Here is a 21,372-nt window from a genome sequence, read left to right on the forward strand (position 1 = left end):
GGTTATCAGATCTACAGTATATCAGAGAGAACACTTGTGACTAATGGTATGTGTGCGTCATTGTCTGAAGCCTTGCCTCTGACCCTCACAAGCCAATGATAATCCAACAGTTGTCTGGATTTCAAAGCCGACTGACAGTGGATGATGATATCAAGATCTAGTATCGAGACAGTCATGTTAAGAATTTCTGCAGAATCACAAACGTCACTTATTTTACACTTGCTTACGTGTTCTTTGGTTTGTGTTGTAAGTATGTGTGCGTGTGACAGATGTCCATCTCATTGTTGCAGGATTAGATATGCATAGATGTATGCCTGTGTCTTATCACCAAAAACACAGGTATAAGAACTCTACAGGCAGACAGAAAGACACAGTCACCCAGTTGAAAACCTTAAGGATGTTCATTTTCTTTTGTCAGGCAGTTGCATGTGGAGTATTAGGTAAGAACTCTTTTAATTTTTGCTCAATTTCTAAGAGATTACACATAAATAAGCAGGCATTTGGCTATAGGATGAAATACTTATTTTTAATCATTGTTTCAAGCAATATCTGAAATAAATTTATCAAAGAATCACCTGATTAAAGATAACTGAACAGTTGCTCAGTGACTTAAAGCAGACTTATGACACAAATTAGTGCTAAAAATAGTCCAATTTTTTCCAGTGGTCTTAAAAAAAAAAAAAAAAAGACAGAACAAAACTAAATTATTACCTGCTGTCTCTTAATTTGGCCTCTTAACAGGGTCATTGGGAAATAAATATAAAAAATAACACATTCAAAAAGGGGAGAAAAATAATTATCATTATCATCAATCATTTAGGTCCCATACAGACCCCTCTGGTAGTTTTTTTTGTCACCTTTCTTTTTTGATTTGATCATTATTGACCATTTTGTCTGTGTTACATCTTTTTTTTTTTTTTTTTTTTTTTAATTTTTTTATTTTATTTTATTGGTGATAGTTAACAGTAACAATAGTTAGCTGTGTTACATCTCACGCCTTTGATTTCTGTAAGAACATTTCTTTTTTTGATTTTTTTTCTTTTTTTATCTAACATAAGTTACTCTTACAGGTCTATTATACACAAAAAGTACATGAGAAAAGTGCTATAAAAGGATCTTATATAAAAAAAAATTCCACTTTTTTCACATGAATCTTTTAAATCACTAAAACTCTGCTCAAAACTCTTAAATTTTAAATCCTTTTTAGGATTTAACCCTTTAAATGCCCTTCTGAATACATGATGGCTCTTGCTTTATTTTGTTTTTTAAAAACACACTTTTTTTTCATATAATACATGGTGGAGGGATTTGGCAGAGTCTTGGACTTGTCAAACATTAACAATAACACTGATTTCATTGTGTTAGTATTTTTTGTGCAGTGCAGGATCCTCATGGGAAAAAAATACCTCATTGACTTACACTGACACCACATTTTTTAATCTCAAATAAGACATAGTAATGCATTGAAATGAGGGCTGTTGCTACTTTTCAACATATTGAAGACTCTAATCACCAGCAATGGCCCATCCTCCATTGTCATTTTATAAAAAATATTTCATATTTTATGTTTTTTTAAAAGAAAACAAGTGGCATCACATATTCGAACTGGCATTTAAAGGGTTACTCAATTTCTAAAAGTAAGAAACTACCCAGAAGTCCCTGAGAGGTACATAATAACTCTAGTAGTATCAACGGAGAGGACATAAAAAATGGTCTGTTCCTTAAAGCATCTATTCTAAAGGGTTTCTGTGTCTAAATTTCTCTTGTATAGGGGACTTAAGCTTTGCCAACGCAATAGACATCTTCTAACATTTCAACAAGAAGGAAAAGGACATTAAGCTGCAACTAAAGAGGTAGTCGCTTTGATATTGAGCTATCATTAGTGTACTTTATCTTTCTGCTACTCGTCTGTTCTGAGGAGAGGCCATTATAATAGCATAGCATTCTCAGCATGTTATGGATTTGGTCGTATTGTAATGGAAACCAAAATGAAAAGGGGAGGAGATGCTTGTTCACTGAAGCATTCATAAAAGATAAAGGTCAGGACTAACCAGTCTTCTGTGTACTTTCCACGGTGAGTACTCCCCTGAGTCAACAGCTTTGAACAAATTCTCATGTAGTGTAAGTATCTCAACAGCTGTTTCATATTAGAAATTATACAGTACAACATGTCATTTTAGACCAAACACCATTTTTTTACTATGTAGCTGCTAGTTTTATGTGGTAACATTTATATGTCATGTACCCATAATAATGTCTATGATTTCCAGCCTATTATGTTTAATTACTGGTTTCCACACTCCACTCTTTTCAGAATATGTTTGACCAGAGGAAATAAACACATCCAGAAGTGAGACCCGTGACTGGTGACATCATGTCGGTCAAGCTCTCCAGGAAGCTGAGCAGCAAGAAAAAACGTATGTTTCTCTTATTGTTGAAAAATATTCTAATATTTAAATCCATGTGATTATTCTACCACTTGCCAAGAACATTTTATAGTTGTAAACATGATAAAATATTATGTTTTAAAGTGATTTTTAGTTTTGTGCTCAATCTGTCAACTCGAGGCTGTACAGCATATTAAATTGTTCTTGTAAATGAAACTCAATTCAATGATACATTTAAGTGTCATGTCTATTTACAGAAACAGTGCAAAAGTTCTAGGTTAACATTAAAATTGCTGGTTTAGTTATAATGCGTTATAAGTTATAATGACCACAGATGTGCATTTCTCAGTTTCTGAAGTAAGATACAATTAAGATTTATGGGAAGTATAAAGTTTCAGGGAAGTATTTAGTGTGACTTCCCTTTGCACCCTTTTGTTCAGACAATATGAGATTCCTTGCATTCATTTTCTGATGTTTCTGTCGGTTCTTGCTCTTGTCATGGGGTCAGGGGTCACACTACATAGTGATTTTAACCTTTGGAACCCATTTAGTTCAATTTTTTTGTGTCTTTTAAAGCTAGGTCTAGGGTCCCTGTATTTTCTTTTGCATCTGAAGAAAAGAGAGTGAGAAATACATGTGTATGTTTATTTCACCTCTACAAAAACAACAGATCTAGAGGTGGCCTAAGATTTATTTTCACAGTACTATTTGTCTATACTTTTTAAAAATGTGTTAACTCATCAATGACAGTCGAGTTTGTGGCTGAAACCATATATTTATGATGACAATGTCACAGGATAGTGAGGACAAAGAAATCAATCCTTTTACATGGGTCTAAGTGAAATTCTGTACTCCAAGAACCTCAGATATGAAGTGCATTCTCTTTTATTAAATATTATAGGTAACAGTTTTCTCACAATTCTCTGTTTAATGCTGTATGTTTTACCAGTTTACATTTTAAAGTTATTTCTACCAGCAGTTATCCCCATACAAAATATATAATGTTATGATGTGTGACCCAAGCTTTAATACAAGATAATGTTATATAATGGCATTTTCCAAAAAGTTAAAATGATTTGTTGAGCTTAAATTGAGAATTTTTGATTTTTTTTTTTTTTTTCAGTCAAGATCATAAACCTAAAATAGCTAACTCCCAGCCTGAAATGTCTGTTGTTTTTTTTTTTTGTGTTTGTTTGTTTGTTTTTTTTTAAATCAGAGAATCCAAAGGCCAGTCCTCAGGCTGATGTTCTATCTAGCCTGGGTTTGGAGGCCTTCGGGACTACACAACTGGATCCAGCTTCTATGCTGGACATCAACACCTGGACTTTGGAGAACCCAGCTCCTAAAGAGCCCAAGAATCTACCCAATGCTTTTCTCCATCGGCTCTGGCTACTCAGCTCAGATGCTCGGAGCCCTTGCTGCACATCTCCACCTGTTGATGTAGGAAATGAAAAAAACTCAGCTGAAGAGACAATCAATGGTTTTGGTGGAGATAAAGAGTGTGCCATAAACCCTCTTGACCTAGTTACTGCTGTCTTTATGTCTTCAAACACCTTCCTCCAGCAGGAGATTACAGAACACATGGTTCAGTGTCAGTTTGCTGTGCCCCTAGTTCTTCCAAATGTAGATCCAGAAGAACCTAGTAGCTTCCTTCTTTGGCCTCTGAGAGGTGTCATGAACAAATGGAAGAGCCACTTTCTTGACCAAATCAGTAAAGTTCAAGAAGGTAATTTAGCCACCACATGCATGCCATTAATTTCCTGTGTGAAGCTTGGTCACTGCAGTGTCTCCAAGTCACAAGTTCTAAACCATTTAATGAGTGGGCTCAAACTGCCTGGTGAAACCTTTCTCCACAGGGGAATGGCTGGAGGACAGCTGCCCCGCAGACTCTCTAACGGCCTCGTAGAGATTGGATGGTATCTACCAACTGGAGAAACTGACAGAGATATTTTCCCTGTACCTGTGGTGATATCTAATCTCCGTGGTGATGCAGGTGCACATGAAAAATGTCTAAATCTACTGTGTCAAGCATCATCGGCTGTAGTTGTTTTCTGTGGCAATCTTAGAGAGAAAGACAAACAACTTCTTGCCCTTTGCAGAAACACAGCAAGAGATCTTATATTGATTGATGTTTCAGACAATATAAAAAATGAGAACAGTGTTGTAGGGTTTATTGATCAGAATCTTGAAGAGCATCTGGGGCTCCCCCAAGGATCAGTGGTTCAAGGGCAAAATCTGAGTGAGGAGGAACTGGCTAATAGGCTGTGTGACGTTCTAAAAGTTGTGTTGCCTGACAAATTGAGACATGTTACACTCGAAGCGGCGGCACAAATCGCTCTGAAGCTAGACCTCATTGTAGATGAAGGTCCAATCTGTAAAAAAGCAATGGCCACAGTGGATGAAATGTTGAAAGGTTTAGATGAGGGGTCTGAGCAATTTAGGGAGAAAGAGCTGCCTTTGCAGGGGCCGCTATGGATCAAATTGGCAGAAATAGAAAAAAATGAGAGAAAACTGAGAAAAGAAGGAAAAGAAAATGACTTAGAGAGGCACAATAAAAAGAAAGATGTCTTACTTGAATTGAGTAGCTACAAAATGACCAAGGCAATGAAGATCTTCACAGATGCTCTTTTCACAACAGATAAAGTAGAGAGAACTTACTTTCTCAGATGGATGAAGCTGAAGCTTCATTTAATGCAAACTAGAAAACAAAATACGTCTGAAAATCTGCACACAAACATGCAGGCAGAAAAGACAAACGGCCTCCTTGAAAAAACTGCTGAGGAAGAAGATGTTGCCAATGATGACCTGGAGGACAGTGATAGTTTCTGTACAGATTCAACATTTGAAGAAGGGGAAAATGAAGAGCCACTTGTGAATACTGATCAAGATTTAGAGGAGTTAAATGAGCCAGAGCTGTCACCAGATAAATTAGATTCAACTCCTCAAGAAACCAAAACCTCATCTGAAAATCATGTAGAAACATGTCCACTCCCTTATGAACCTGAACGTTTTGTTTTGGGCCTTGAGCACTTTTTGCGTGAAATGGGTCTTATTTTTGAGCTAACACACATCAGCCCTGGAAGCGGAAGCCAGAATGTCCTACGTCTTCCAAGTTTAGCTGCAGACCTTCTTCTATATGGGATTCCACTGGAAATAATGGATGGTGATGCCTCAAATATACCATTGTGCTGGTTAGGATGCGTCTTTGCAGAGCTAAAACGGCGCCTACCTCAAGATAAGCTTAAAACCAGAGTAATGACAATGCTTGGAGTCCATGATGCAAAGAATGCCAAGGTTCTTTCAGTGTTGTTTGGCATTCACTTTGCAGGGGAGTGGAAAGGATCTGCTAGAGGGGTGTATGTGGTTGCCCTTTGTGTCCCCATTGACCTCAGAGAAGAAATGGAATGTGACTTCCTATTGTTAATTGATGTTGAAGGTTTCTGTTCCATGTCTCTAGACCACAAAAGTTGTATCAAGGACAATGAGATGGCCACTGTAGCAACAGGATTAAGTGACATTTTAATGCTAAACATCACATCAAATGCAAGTTCAGAGTTTGAAAGTAACTTTGCTGTAATAGTCAGTGCTCTCCTGCGTATCAGAGAGTGTGGCTCAATGCCCATTTGCCAATTCCTGGTCCAAGAAGAAGGAATAAACACCATATTACAAGCCTCACAATTGAAGCGTGTATCTCAGATTCTTCAAACAGAAACCGGAGACACCAAAATGCACAGTCATGCAATCTCCACTGTCCATCTGCCTTGGTGTATTACATCTCCATGTGAACCAGTCAATTCACACTATAGTAACATGGTGATGACGCTTAAACAGAAACTGTTTAGAACATTGAAAAAATGTTCAACTAAGTCTGAAGCTTCGGGCCTTGCTGAATTTACGGGACATCTGTGTGCTGTTTGGGATGCAGTGAAAGCAGAATCGTTCTCTGTAAGTCTGCAAGACACTAGAACAGCTTTGGCATTCTCCATGTTGTGCACAGAACTTTCCCAGTGGGAGAGTTGCTTCTTGGAGCATGTCGAAAGTTGGCTTAAGGAGGCAAAAAAGAGAATCCTCACCACTAAGGCAAAGACTTTAGAAACCGCTGTCCAAAATGATCTTCTGAATGAACTGAGGAATGAAGCCACAGAGACAGTGGACACAGGGGTTAAGGAACTCAAGTCAAAGATAGAAGACTATCTGATGAAAGATGACCATCTCAAAACCTACAGTGACACATTCAGACCAATACTAATGGGAAAATTGGACAACCTCCAAGACCAAACACAAAAGGAGGTAATCCAAAAATTAGAGACACTCAAGGAGAATCATTGTTCTTCCACTCAGCTGAAAAATTTTGAGACCTTGCTGGAAAAAGAACAGGAGTCCAAGCTGCATGAATTGCTTGAAAACAGCAAAACTAGCAAAGCTCTCCTTCAAGATTCAGAACTGGAGGAAGAATTTGAAGGTGTGTGGAGTAAAATATTATCTGACTTTGACTTCAGGCCCTCAGAAACAGATGATATTACTGCGAGAGTAACAGGTATTCTGAAAGAGAATCTTATCAGCCGTGGACTCCAGAAACATATAAAGAAACTTGAAGTGATGGGCCAGAACCAGCCATCTGGCTTTCAAGTTTATGATGAGCATTTTGGGTACCGCAGCAGATTAAAACACATGTTTGAAGACAACAACAGGTACCAGAGGATAGAAGCTCAACAACTTGCATGTAACATCATAGATGGATACAATCAGTTTGTAGCAGATAAATCTAGCATACCATCAGATTTCTCGGACAGTTACATCACTGAGCTGCTAGAAAATGTTGAGAAAATGTTAAAGGAAAAATCCATGGAAATTAGGTCTGCATTTGAAGTGGATCTTAAAGTTTATCTCTGCAATGCTGCATGCAAAGATTTCCAAAAGCTGCATGACCGTTATGCCAAGGACACAGAGCTTTTGACATGCATCAATACATCCAAGACAGCATACTTGGCAGAGTTTATCTACCAATTCAGGAAGAGAGATCAGTGTCGGCGGGTGGCCCAAGAATTCATCTCAATGGTTGTCAAGCCTATAGTCTTTGACTACATCTATAGACCTTTAGGGATGTATATTGTTGAGCAGATTCAAGGCAAAGCCCAGGAGTATCGGTCCCCTCTTGCCTTTTATCAAAGCTTGCTGGAAGAGCTGATGAAAGAAGACCACTTTGAAAGCTTTCTCAGATTTGTGCTCAACTCCGATGACTTCAGGCAGAAGAAAATCAAACAGACAGTAGTGGCTCATGTTTCTGAATCAAACAGCTTGAACAAATGGAGACAACAGAGACTTGGTGAAATTGTTGGAAAGGTTGCCTCAGCAGTGAGCCAAACAGAAGAAAGCAATAATGGCCTGTTGAGTGATGTAAAGCCACTGCTTGAGAGAGTTTACCTCACTCTGGAGAAAGACATAGATGTGGATATTAGCAGGGCTTCTCTTGATGGACCTCTCTTCAATATCACCACAGAATGGGATCGCTTTGTCACATGTCTGATGGAGTTATTGGCAGCAATGCGGTTGGACCTTTCCCAGGAGTTCTCCCAAACTGTGGATGCCACCCACCTTCTCCAGAGCCTTCCTGTTCAACCCCAAGACTACCTCTTTGACAAATTAAGAGGCTGTGAAAAGCATTGTCCTGCCTGCAAAGCTCCGTGTGAAGTGGAGGATAGAATGCATGATGTCCATAAGGCTTTGCTTCATTGGCCCAAAGGTGTGTTACCCCATGATCCCTGCTCTCTCTCATCTAATTCTCCTGAAAACATGACCCATGACAACAACCATGAGAATATGGACAACCAGGATTCATCTTCAGCATCCCCGGACCCCCACTCCCTCCCCCCCAATGGCAGTTTCTCGCACGAGGACTCATGGGAATCTTGCATGATGCCCATTGCTTACTGGAGGTAAAGTATTTTGTTCCAGCCTATTATATTTCTAAGTAATTTCCTTGTATAATTTTACACTGTAGTTGTATGAATATTTCTCTATTAAACTGTATTTTTTTTATTTTATAGGTATGTGTTGGTGAGGTTCAATGACAGTTTTGCCCGTGAATACAAGCAGAACCCAACAGAGATTCCTGAAGAGTGGAGTAAGATTACACAAGAGGATGCCATGGGCAGTCTGAAGGAGGTCTTCATTTCTGAGCAGTGCTGATAAAGAGACTTTTCTGTATATTATCTTTATGACTCAATTTATGACTCACTTAATGATGAAAATTTAATGAAATAAATTACAGCCATTGTATTTGTCATGAAATTAATACTGAACTTTTTTTATTTGAGGAAGACAATGGATTGAATAAAACTTCTTTAAGTTTATTTTATTTTTCTCATCTCCACATCTTTTCTGTAATAACTTACGTCAACCCAACAAATGGTGTTTTGTGAGTAATTCTTAGGCTTTGGTAGTATTTGCAGTCAGGCACAACAAAGTATGATGTCGTTCAATATATTGCAAAGAAGAGAGAAAAATCAATTACAAAATTTTTAGTGACAGCATGTATTTAATCAAAGACAATTGCTGTGCTCTGTTTATTCTTTTGCCTTCAGTAATAACAATGAATGAATTAATTTTTATTATTGTGTCCTGCATACAAATATGCCTAGCCCTTACATGGGCTTATAAGACAGCAGAAATATAAACCAAAGTCCAAATACTAGATAATATAGATATAAACAAGACAATGTACTGACCTATTTAAACAAACACATCTGCCACTTTTTCCAGGCTTTACAAACAAATAATGCAAATTTTTATACATTTGAACTAAACAACCATTTCACCTTGTCATCATCAGTGCTCCAGAACATATCAGGATTTCAGATAATCATCTCATTAAACAAAGAGGCTCTCAGTTCATTATCTAGAACAGCAAAAATGTGTGGTGGATTTCATTTGCTATGAGGTTTTGATTATTTACAGCAAGAATCTTTGAAGACCTTGCTTTAAAATACCATCTATGTGAACCCTTTAAAGATAATATTAGGTTGGATAATTGCATTTCAAATAAAGTGTATGCCATGTGATGACAGGCAGCAAACAGATTAACCAATAAATTAGTATGCAAAATGTTAAAAACATGACCAGTTTTTGTGTCACTTTATCACATCATATTACACCAAAAGCAAGTAAACTAAAATTAAGGACATGTCTGAATAGAAACAAGACTTTGATAATACTAGTGACAGTGACACTGACTTACAATGACTGGACATATCTGTTTGGAAAGGTTAATGTCTGACAGCAAAGGTCATGTCTGGTGTTTAGGTTAGATTCTGTGCAGAAAGTAATTCAGCTTTAAGGATTTAAAGGTGCAGCACTATTGTGAATGCAAAGAGCCAGGCCCAGAATCAATATCAGTGGTCCGTATGCATTTATTGGATTTCATCAAAGTGCAGCAGGTCATCTTCTAATTTCCCTAAAGTGAGTCTAATGGTCTGTGTTATTAATAACTAAACATGGGCTCTAACTCATCTCAGTACTTTAATAAGGGACATCAATGTCAGACAGTCACTCAGTCCAAACAACACACTTGCATCCCAATTAGATAAGAATCATGCTGCTACACATTGATGTGCGGGTAAACTGTCACTTTTTGAAGTTCAGTGTGTTTTATCTACTCTGCATGTAGGAGACTATGTCAGACAGTTTCTTAATAATGTTTTACATTTATTCTGCAACTGGCTTTGCACAGCAGGTTCACCATCTGGTGAACTCAGAAGTCCTCTAAACAGAGATAGCCAATCTGGAAATGTTTTAAATATCTTCATAGAAGTAACCTACTTTTGGAGATCTACTTCATTACAACGAAATAATATACAGTACATTATGCAATATACAGGGTGTCCTATAAAATTTGACATCATAGTGCATCATAGTGCATGGCCCATAGTGTGCGAGTTTATTTTAACAAGAATCTGCCAGGAAGATGGATTGGATGTGCTAATGATGGTGACAATGTGCTATTGAAATGGCCCCCATGCTCACCTGACCTAACACATTTCTTTTTATGGGGTTACATGAAAGGACTGGTCTATATCCCACCACTTCCCACATGTGTAGAGGAACTCAAGAGGAGAATCACTGAGGCTCTGGAGAATGTTAGCAAGTGTCCACTACCAACTTGATGTGTACCATGTCACAATCAGCGCACACATTGAACTGAGGTCGGCGGTAGGCATGGGCAGAGGTGGGCTCAGCCCACCCAAATGTCCATCTTGCTCACCCAATCAAAAGTTAAGGGAAAACATTTATTCAATAGAAAAATATAACAGACTACACTACTATTGGCTCTTATTTGCGATTGGATAGGCAGCCTACAGTCCGCCCTATTCCGTCAGTGACTGGTTGTCATTACTGTTTTGCATTTCCTGAGCGCTTCATTCGATCATACAGCAGCTCACTGTCCGTTTCTGGGCTGCGGGGAATTAAACGTCCCTCCTTGGTCTCTTCTGCACCCATCGAGGTCACTGCTGCACCTATCGCGGTGACTGTTGCACCTGCCGAGGTCACTGCTGCACCTATCGCGGTGACTGTTGCACCTGTCGAGGTCACTGCTGCACCTATCGAGGTCACTGCTGCACCTATCGCGGTGACTGTTGCACCTGTCGAGGTTTCTGTTTAATACCGCGATTCTCTCTACTGCAGTTTCACTGTATCTGTGACTTTTTGACATGCTCTGTCTCTGGGCTCCTGCAGAGCAGCCAGCCTAGTGCGTATGCACTGACTAAAGTAACACCAATAAAACACACACATTGAGCAACACGACGCCAGTAAAACACATGCACAGTCTCTCAGTCATCGCCCAAGGAAAATACAAAAACCAAGTGAGGGGCAAACGATCTCTGTCACTAAATTATATAATTATTATAATCATTTTGTCCTGTTGTTTTATATGTATGTAGTTCTACTGACATTTGAGTCTGAAGTTCAGGGTTTTAGTTGGAAAAAGAAAGATTTGTTGTTTTCTTTGTCATTTGTCACTTTTCAGATTGAATTTAAATAAGACTTTTTTGTTTGTGAAATATGAAAAAATATAATTTAGTTATTTTATTTTTACTTTTGGCCCAGTTTCAGTTGTTTGTGCGGTTGTTCTGTTGTGCCACTTTTTAGTCTGAGTTTGAATGAGACTGCCTTATTTTTGTATAAATTCTGGCCACAGTGAGAACATTTTTGTGTATTAGTATTTAGTATTCATTTTTTTTTATTTTTCAAGCTCATCCAATGAAAAGAAATATGCATGAAGGACTTTTAAAATCATTTTTATTTTATATTAAAGAGTAAATGAACACAGATGAGCTGCCCGACAATTGAATTTCTCATAGGGGATCGATGAAGTGATTCTTATTCTTAAATAAACCCCAAAAACCACTTCTTTTCAGTGCCGTCAGGACTGCAGTTCAAATTGTCAGCCTTCAGGACACTATTCAGCTTCGCTATCATCAGTACATACAAACCAAGTTGCCCGCCTGTTATTTCAACCAGCCCACCCTAATATGACCAGCTAGAACCAGCCCTGCATTGAACATTTGTAATAACTTTGGAACCTTATAAAATTACCGTCTCCCAGAATTTTTCATTTGAAATTTATAGAACAAAACATTTTATGTCCAAAATAATTCCGATTTGGAATCATTTCTCCTGACCATGTAGTCACTCCGATATGGACATCTCAAATGATGTCAATTTTTTCGGGACACCCTGTATATGGCCCTGCGATCAACTGGTGACATGTCCAGGGTCTATCCTGCCTTCACCCATAAGTAGCTGGGATAAGCTCCTCCAACCCCCGTGACCCTAATGAGGATGTACAGTAAGTGGGTTCGGATAATGAATGGATGTATTACAATTTCACTGACCTTAAATCACGTGGAGGTAAAATCCAATCACTTCATTTCACTTTTTTTTTATCCAATTACACATTTGTTTGTGAATATAACTATGTACAATGTGTGCAAAGTTGTTCACAATATAGGTCTGTCCTGAAATGTACCAATAATTAATCACTTTTAATTGTTTAAGACTGAGAACTATCTTTTTGTATTTTTTTTAATTTATTTTGTATTTCCCTCTGTTTAACTTAGTGATTATGTAGATCTTCAAAAAATTCAAAGGTTACTGTATCAAAAACAGAGTAGAGTTAAGAAATTGTGACTTGAATTGTAAAATATATCATTAACTGAACAAAAAAACAAGTCTGGAACTGCTCCTATTTGTCAAACGACATGGGTTTTATTGGTGAATCAATGTTGCAGAAGATGATGGCATTTCTATGTTCTCTACTGAGCGTCTGAATGTCCAAAAAAGACACTCCTGACACCACTGAAAAGCTGAGAAACTGCATTTTACCTGGATTATTTAAATATGTTGATAGGATTAGTGGTCTAAAATGTTGAGGGGGAAGGAGAAAAGAAACAAACAAAAGGGGAAAATAAAGTAAAGTTTATGAAATATGATTTTATGAATATGAAATATGAGAGTATTCTAAGATTTTATTTTATTCTCTGCATGAAAAATGGGGTTTTCGTCAGTTAACGTCACTGTAAATTGCTTTGGAACTTCAAATTAACACCTAGTGGGAATTTAAAGTCAGCACAGAAAATTCTCTCCAAATGCCTAAAATTGCCGTGAATTCCCAACCTCTGGTTAGAGAGCCTTGGCAATAACCCCTCCCCCAGCCCCTTGGACTATGTGAGGTTTTCGTATGTAAATAGTCCTGCTGTGAGGTATACAAATGTAAATCGAGTCATACACAACACAGTTTAAGCTTTACAGTGGAGGTGAGACAACAACTCATTGACTTGAATACCAGGCAGACACTGCTGGATGACCGATGAGACTGTGGCTGTGGATAAGAACCAAAAAACAGCTTGTGCACAATCCAAAAATTGCAGTAAGTACATATTCAATTAATTATTAGATGTGTGCAATTTGGGTTGGAATTTTATCTTTGTGTGACTTTCTTAGTTAATTGCACAGTGTATGAGTGTGGTTTTACTTGTAGAACCGATTAAAGTCACATTGATCTGCTTGAACCTGGAGGTATTTGTTCCCCCAAAATGACTTATTTTTTGTCTTGTATTCTTTTAGGAAGCTGTGCGCTGTCTGCATAACAGTGAATGAAACAATAGATGGTATGAACCAGAGTATGGGTAAGATTTTAAAGAGCCTGGATCCATTCTGCTCTATAGAATTAAATGTATGCCTTTACTGAACTATTTCTATTTTTTTTCCACAGACTGAGCTCACCCCAAAATTAAGCAGTGACTTCTCATTTAATGGCAGCTCTAGCTGCAAGTCCAGCCTTGAATGGAGTAGAAAGTGGAGTCCTGTTGATTAAGTAACTTTAATAGTTTTTTGTGTTTTGCTTTTTTATTGGTATAAACCCATGCAGCTATTTTTTTTTTACTCCTCCTACCTTGTGTAATTTAATTCCAGCGGCCTGTAAGACATACTGAAACAGTCCGATGGAGCTACACATACAGCCAACCAGATCTTGCAGCCCTGGCAGAAGCCATGAAAAATTCAGCCTGTAGCAGAGAATAAAAACAGTAAGATTTATAAGAATCTGTATTTAATCTTAATCTGTCACAAACACCACACTCTACTGCTCTGCCAACCTCACAGTGCAGCACTGATAGTACTTCCTGTCTTTACAGCAGCTGGAGGCAGAGGAGGGGTGAACTGGCCAACAAGGGGGAGACTGATTTTTGGCAGGGTGTCACAATAGATATGATGGTTTGATGAAGAAAATGGCACCTAATGGGACATCTGGGTTGATTGTCTGGTATCCTTCCAGAGTCTGGAGCTCTCTAACCTTTGTGCTGCACTCCAACAGACACTACAGCAGAACTCAACATATGTTCCTACCCACCACAGAAGACTCTGTATTGGGCCACCCTCAGAGAAGCTTTAATTTAAATTTAGATTAAATAAAAGCGTTGTCACTTTTATTTAATCTAAAAGATTGTTTTAATTTGAAAGTGTTGGGACTGTTTTCTTAAATATGTAAGTGTGCTTTTTGCATTCTGCATTTTATTAAAGCTTGTCTTTATTTTTTAACATCTGATCTTGGCAGTCGTGTTGTTTCTCAATTGATATTGGTGTTAATGTTTTATATGTAAACAATAAACAATAAATAAATAAATAAAAACCTGAATAATAAACACATTAATAACATTATTATTTTTAATGGGTGGGGCATATTATAATGCCACACAGATGACCAATACTGTCCAATCACATGTGAGCTGTCCTTTGAAATGTCTGTGGTAACATCCAATGGGTTGATATAAAAAGAAAAAAAAACATCCAGTGGGTGTTTCTGAGGCCAGACATGGTGTCTGCCAGTAACATTCAAATGTAAATAAGGGCCATTCACACCTCTGCTGTGAGTGAATAACCCCCCACCCCTCCATATCCCCCACCTCTGACGTTTCATTTCCGTCAGTTCCCGGTATGGCTGAACTTTTCTGTAAACTCACAAAAATTACTGGGAATCATTGAAGTTGGCGTGTGTTAATGAGGCCGATAATCTGTTTTTTCATACAGTGATTGCTTTTTCATTGTCTGTGGTTATAAATCAGTAAGATTTTTAATATCTCTAACAAGATATGTGTCAGCAGCAACAGTTTGACTCGACTATTGCTGAGGCTGTGGTGTAACATGTTATTGTGAAATGTCTTCTATTTTTGATTGTAATTTTTTTTTGTGATTATATTTGTCTGACAGTTGCCACAAATACAAAGAGAATTTGCTCTGGATGATTTGCGGTGAATATGTCCTGGACACAGTCAATACTTTGATGAGATGTGAGACAGTCAGTCACTTTGACACCTTAAACTGGTTTAAAAGACACATCAATATCACATACAATTTCTTCTAAGGTGTCCATAGAGAGATCCGAAGAGAGATTTTCACCTTTAACTGTAGCAAAGATCTAACTGACATCTCTCGCCACAAGCTTCCGTTGATACACAGCTTTAACCTTTTTAGTCCGTTGAGTGGGAGTGAACAGATGAGTGATTACACAACAGGATCTATTAATCTGGAAATAGCACATCAATTACCTGCTCTCAACTGCTACTGAAATGAAATGAATTAGCAAAATATGCGTTTTAACATTACATAATGCAATGAAGTCTTGATAAGGTCCTATAAGAAGACAATATTTATGTTTCCAAACAGATTTTACTTTTTTTTTTTCATCTGTCTGGAAACATGAATATTGTCTTCTGTCTTCCTCCTGTTTCCTACCACTCAAATACCCTGATTTAGACATGTTTCACACTTTCAGTAGTAAAATATGAGGCTGTGTGACATGTAAATCTGAGATCTTCTTGTCAGCCACTGCCTCTCTGGACAAGAATAAACAGTAGCAGCAAATAGAGCCTGAACTAACAAGCATTCGACAACACAGTAGTTCTCAAACACAATCTGACTGTATGCTGCTCATTTTTCTTGGCAAATCACTGCTCTTTCACTCCAGCACTGACTTATTGAACCATAATGAGCATCAGGTGGCTGCATTCCTTTATGGTAGATCCTATACATTATCACTAACTAGACAAAACAATAGGAATGCACCAATACCATTTTTTTCCAGACCGAGTACAAGTTGTTAGAATTAATCAATATTTAATTAACATTTAATTAGCATTTAATCAAAATTTAATCATCTTAAAAGATACTTCATATTATTTTACTTTAGATAGTTAAAGTCTTAAGTTTAATCACATATTAGTTAGTAATAGTTAATGTTTTAAGATTAGGGCTGGGCAAGTTAACACGTTATTACTACGTTAACGCATTCATTAAATAACGGCAACAATTTTTTTTATCTCACGTTAATGCCGTTTTATTCTAACTCCTATTCTTCTGCCTCTGCTTGTGTACGTGTAGCGATTAGCTCGGCAGATAGACAACAGGTTTCCCAAGGAAAGCCGGACGCCCAAAACTTCTCTCCAAATCTTTTACTGTAGACTCACTGTAAAACTGCAACATACACACAAAATATGTCACAGTTCTGTTCATTGCCTTAGTACATTTACATGGCATTATACATTTAAATGAATGGGAAAAAGATCGCTAGCTCGATGTTAACTTGAATGGGAAAATCCATAGACACGCTAACGATTAGCATTTACAGCTGAACTTAAAATTTACAACGTGTTTTTATCCAGCAACAAAGGTTCACATCAGAGATATTAAATACTAGTCATTCTTACAACAACTGAACATAAAATACTCACAGACAAACGTTTTTCAGGCCATACAAACAGAGTGAAAGAAACGTGTCTGTTAGTTCCTTCTTATATCCGAACTGACTACGGGAACACCGAAAGGACAAAACATACGTTAGTGCAACTCATTCCGACCACTAGAGGGCCCCCTTTGCTTGCTTTTAACAACTGAACATCACATATTATTGGGCTTATTAGTATTAGTACTTATTAGTGGGCTTAAGACTAGGGATGTCCGATAATATCGGCCCACCAATATTGGCATAAAAATGTAATATCGGTGAATATCGGTATCGGTTTTTTTGCCTATCATGAAAAACCGATAAAATAATGCTTTTATTTCACCGGCATTTACCAACCCATAAATGAAGCATTGTTTGTAGCTGAAAGAAATGTGCAGTTTTCAAAATTGTACAGTAGAGTTGCCACACTGTAATAGATTCATGGAGGGAGGGAGAGAAAATAAATAAATATGGCATTTTTTCCACAACTTAACTCTTTCTCCGCCAATGACGAGATTTTCCGTCACTCCGTGTTTTCACTGTTATACTGTAGTTGAAGCTGTTGCGGATCATGTGAATTACTTTCCTTAGTCCAGAAACAAACAATTAAGCAGCTTTTTCGGAAAAATGACGGACCGGGCTTAACGTTTTCGCACTGGAGTCTCCGTATCCCATGGCAGCGCATCCAGCGGCAGTCACTGAATGAGGAAATGCAGACTCTGCAGGAACCGCGCACAGTTTCAAAAGCCTTAAAGATGATTATGGAGACAGAGTCTGACAATTCAATATATGATGGAGTTACAGAAGAACCATTTAGAGACAGGAACGGAGAAATAGAAGGTGAGGGAGACGGACACGGAACACAGGAAACACAGAGCGCCTCAGGTCCGACACGGAGATGGGGGGGTGCACGGAGTGACACAGAGAAAATGACAGACAGGAGGAAGAGAAAAGAAACATTGCTAGAGGACATTCAAGGAGAAGACAGACACACGGACATGGGACAAGACAAAGGACAGCTAGTGTTCATCTGTTAGAGTGAGTTCAGATTCAGACTGAGGACACAGAACAGATTCAGCTGTATAATGTCAGCAGGGACACAGGTAAGACACAGATTTGGCTTTAGTATGAAATAAATAAATAAATACATAAATTCATACAGAGATAAATAACTAAATGTCCATATAATTATTTCCAGATCAAACACAGCAGGTGGTCCAACAGGAGGACCTGGTACAGCCAAGGAAAGGCCAGAAATCTACAGTATTTAGTGAATTTGTTTCTTTTTTTTCTTGAAAATGAGGAATATTGAAGTGTTTATATCAAAAAACCAAACTACTATGTGGAAGATTTATAACTGATGTATGTAAATGTGCAAAGTTTAGAAGGAACCTGGTGCTTTAGAAGATGTTTGGTCTAAAGTTTGGTGTGGATTCCTCTAATATTTTGTGGAATGATGGGATATCTTCGAGCTGTTTGTTATTATTATTGTTGTTATTATTTTATTTTGTGGTTTTGAATACAGTGTTACTGTTGGTAAATGACAAAGAGTCAAAAATGTAAATAGGAAATCAATTTTATCTTGAAAATCAATATCTTTGGAAAAAAATGCAGTTTTCTCAGTTTTTTGCTCAAAATTCAGTTTTTTTACCAATTTTCAAATGTTCATATCTCACGAACGAATGAAGATAGAATTAAATAATTTCTTGTGTTGAAAAGTTGAAGTTCTGTTCTTTCTTTTGATGTATTCAGTGTTCACATACTCCTAACACAACATTTTCAGTCAGCCTCCAAAGTTTAGTGAAAATGACCAAAAAGGCTGGCGCTGGCTACCAACTCACTGGAAAATGCTCTGGCGGGGAAAGAGTTAAGTTGAAGTATGTATTCTTTGCACAGACAGTGTTTACATTTTGAAATCCTTGTTGCATTTGAGAATGCATCCAATGGGGCATCACTATAAAATTAGGCATGATGTGTTAATTCCATGACAGGAGATATGTGATGTTACCTAAAATTAGTTTAATATCCCACATACAGGGTGGGGAAGCAAAATTTACAATGAACATTTAGTTGTTTTTTCTCAGCAGGCACTACGTCAATTGTTTTGAAACCAAACATATATTGATGTCATAATCATACCTAACACTATTATCCATACCTTTTCAGAAACTTTTGCCCATATGAGTAATCAGGAAAGCAAACGTCAAAGAGTGTGTGATTTGCTGAATGCACTCGTCACACCAAAGGAGATTTCAAAAATAGTTGGAGTGTCCATAAAGACTGTTTATAATGTAAAGAAGAGAATGACTATGAGCAAAACTATTACGAGAAAGTCTGGAAGATACTATTAAAGAGGAATGGGAGAAGTTGTCACCCGAATATTTGAGGAACACTTGCGCAAGTTTCAGGAAGCGTGTGAAGGCAGTTATTGAGAAAGAAGGAGGACACACAGAATAAAAACATTTTCTATTATGTCAATTTTCTTGTGGCAAATAAATTCTCATGACTTTCAATAAACTAACTGGTCATACACTGTCTTTCAATCCCTGCCTCAAAATATTGTAAATTTTGCTTCCCCACCCTGTATATCGGCAGCGATATCAGTAGATATCAGAATCGGAAATTAAGCGTTGGACAATATCGGCATATCGGTTTTTGGCAAAAAAGCCAATATAGGACATCCCTACTTAAGACTCCTGTCAATCTCTCACAACTGGAAATAAACTGGTGTGGACATAAACATGGAGAAAAGAACCAGTCTGTTCCATGGACATTTTCGTTTTAAATGTCTTCAGATGGTGGGGTTGAGAAGGACAAAGCTGTTTGTAAGCACTGCAATGTGGAATTATTTTTTATCACCTTAGTACTTTGAGTCTGAAATATCACTTAAAGGCAATACACGCTGTTGATGCCGGCACCCCCCCCCCCCCATATAATTATGCAATTAATTGTGATTAATCACAGAAATCCATGTGATTAATTGCGATTAAAAATTTTAATCGCTGCCCAGCACTATTTAAGATACTTCCTTTGTTTCACTAGTGACTAGTAAAGTTCTTGTGATAGCACAATTTGGTCAAAATACTAAACTGGCAGATTTATGATCACAGGCCTTAGGTTTAACCTTAGCTACACTCTGAATACACAACCCCACGTAAGATCGTAAACCATAGGAGATAAGATGTAAACATGGTCAGAATAGGGTCAAACATCTGCTTGACCTTAGAGTCAGGTAATACCAGTCTATTTTTTGTGACACAATCCACTTAGTACAAGAGCAGTTTTATAGAGACATGAAATATGTTGCTTAGATAGGGGAATCTAGGATGTGTATATTTTAACTGCTGTCAAAACAGATTACATGGCGGAGTCTCAAGGAGCAACGTGAAGCCGCTGGAGAAAACCCAACCCCCGGAATAGAATCACTTATCCAAGGAACCAGTCAGAAGATGAGATCAACCTACATGTCTAGATAACCATTGTCTACGATAAAATACTGGGTCTGGAAAAGAATAGGGAGTCAGACTGTATGAACTGGCAAAGTATATTGTTGTCAGGGAAATAAAGAGACCCAGAGCTCTGTACAACTTATTAATTGCTACTTTATAAATAAATAGTTAACTGACACCGCCTGAACTCACTGTTAGTCTTTATAAACGAACATGCAAGAGAATACAGACACATAGAAGGCAATGAAGACAAAATGTGATTCTCCAACAAAGTACAAGCACTAACATTTGATTACTTGCCGATTCCAAGTACCGGTATGAGTACTTAAAAATACCATTACAGTTCTTAGTTACTTTTGAAATATGCTTTATTGTCGTTGTCGTTGGTCTGACTGTAACAAAGTGCTGCTACTGACATTTAATGTGTTCAGATGAGTATTTCTCAGTCAATCCACCAGAGGGCGCTGCTCTTTAGTAACCATACTTGCCAAATACCACAAAGAAGAGCAAAGTTTTTTGAGAAGAAAAAAGTCGGTAATAACAAACATGGTGATGACAGAGCAAGTAATACTAATGTGGATACTAATATTGATATTGATGAGGGTAGTTGTCATAAATATGTCAGTAGTTTTTCTCTAACTCACACAGTCGCTCTTTGAAAATATCTGCTACCTCCACAGTTCTCGGTGACACTGCTTCTCCGTCTGGGTACACAAAAAGCATTATAAAATAAAATTATAATCTTTATATGACTCTGGATACGCATCTGCTAGCTCCTGGAAAATGGACAGAATTACATGTGCATTGTACGCAGAGGACGGACAATACACTCCATCCATATCCGTATGTGTCTTTAACATAACTTGCAGTTACTGTTACTTTTGTCACTGTCGTTTATTTTTGAAAATGTCCGCACTGCTGACATTACTCGTCCTACATGCTGCACTATGAGGTGAACGTCATGCCACCGTCATGTGGTATCAGTGTGTTTGTATTGGAGCACTTTTACGAGTATGAGTATTACTACACACAGTATCAGACCAATACCCAATACTGGTATCGGTATCAGTGCATCCCTACACAATAACAAGCAAACTTTCTGATTTGATGGTCAGACATCACTTCAGAGGTTATCTGTGTTACCTACATGCAATTAATCATAATTTCTTCTGACTCAAACTCAAGAACATATGCATGGGTGACAAATATATCTATTACTATTATGTCAAGTGTATCTCATACATGAAACTGATATTGA

The 21,372-nt window shown here is 37.6% G+C and overlaps 1 protein-coding gene and 1 long non-coding RNA gene across 3 annotated transcripts; both read left to right on the forward strand.

Annotated features, from left to right (window-relative positions):
* Nucleotides 1-255: 255 nt before the first annotated feature.
* On the forward strand, nucleotides 256-8,740 carry gvin1l2 (GTPase, very large interferon inducible 1-like 2). 2 transcript variants are annotated; one of them, XM_030153098.1, is made up of 5 exons: nucleotides 256-440; nucleotides 1,772-1,853; nucleotides 2,315-2,417; nucleotides 3,604-8,323; nucleotides 8,435-8,740. In XM_030153098.1, exons 3-5 carry the CDS (start codon nucleotides 2,375-2,377, stop codon nucleotides 8,574-8,576), a joined length of 4,905 nt encoding a protein of 1,634 aa, XP_030008958.1. In that variant the 5' UTR covers nucleotides 256-440; nucleotides 1,772-1,853; nucleotides 2,315-2,374; the 3' UTR covers nucleotides 8,577-8,740. The 2 variants fall into 2 exon arrangements, with proteins under 2 accessions (XP_030008958.1, XP_030008957.1); XM_030153097.1 differs by lacking the exon at nucleotides 1,772-1,853.
* Nucleotides 8,741-12,140: 3,400 nt separating this feature from the next.
* On the forward strand, nucleotides 12,141-14,408 carry LOC115432026 (uncharacterized). Its single transcript, XR_003937156.1, has 3 exons — nucleotides 12,141-13,761; nucleotides 13,860-13,972; nucleotides 14,081-14,408. It is a non-coding gene; the product is annotated as an uncharacterized LOC115432026 (long non-coding RNA).
* Nucleotides 14,409-21,372: the final 6,964 nt, after the last annotated feature.

Source organism: Sphaeramia orbicularis, chromosome 13, assembly GCF_902148855.1.
Source record: "Sphaeramia orbicularis chromosome 13, fSphaOr1.1, whole genome shotgun sequence".
NCBI lineage: Eukaryota > Metazoa > Chordata > Actinopteri > Kurtiformes > Apogonidae > Sphaeramia > Sphaeramia orbicularis.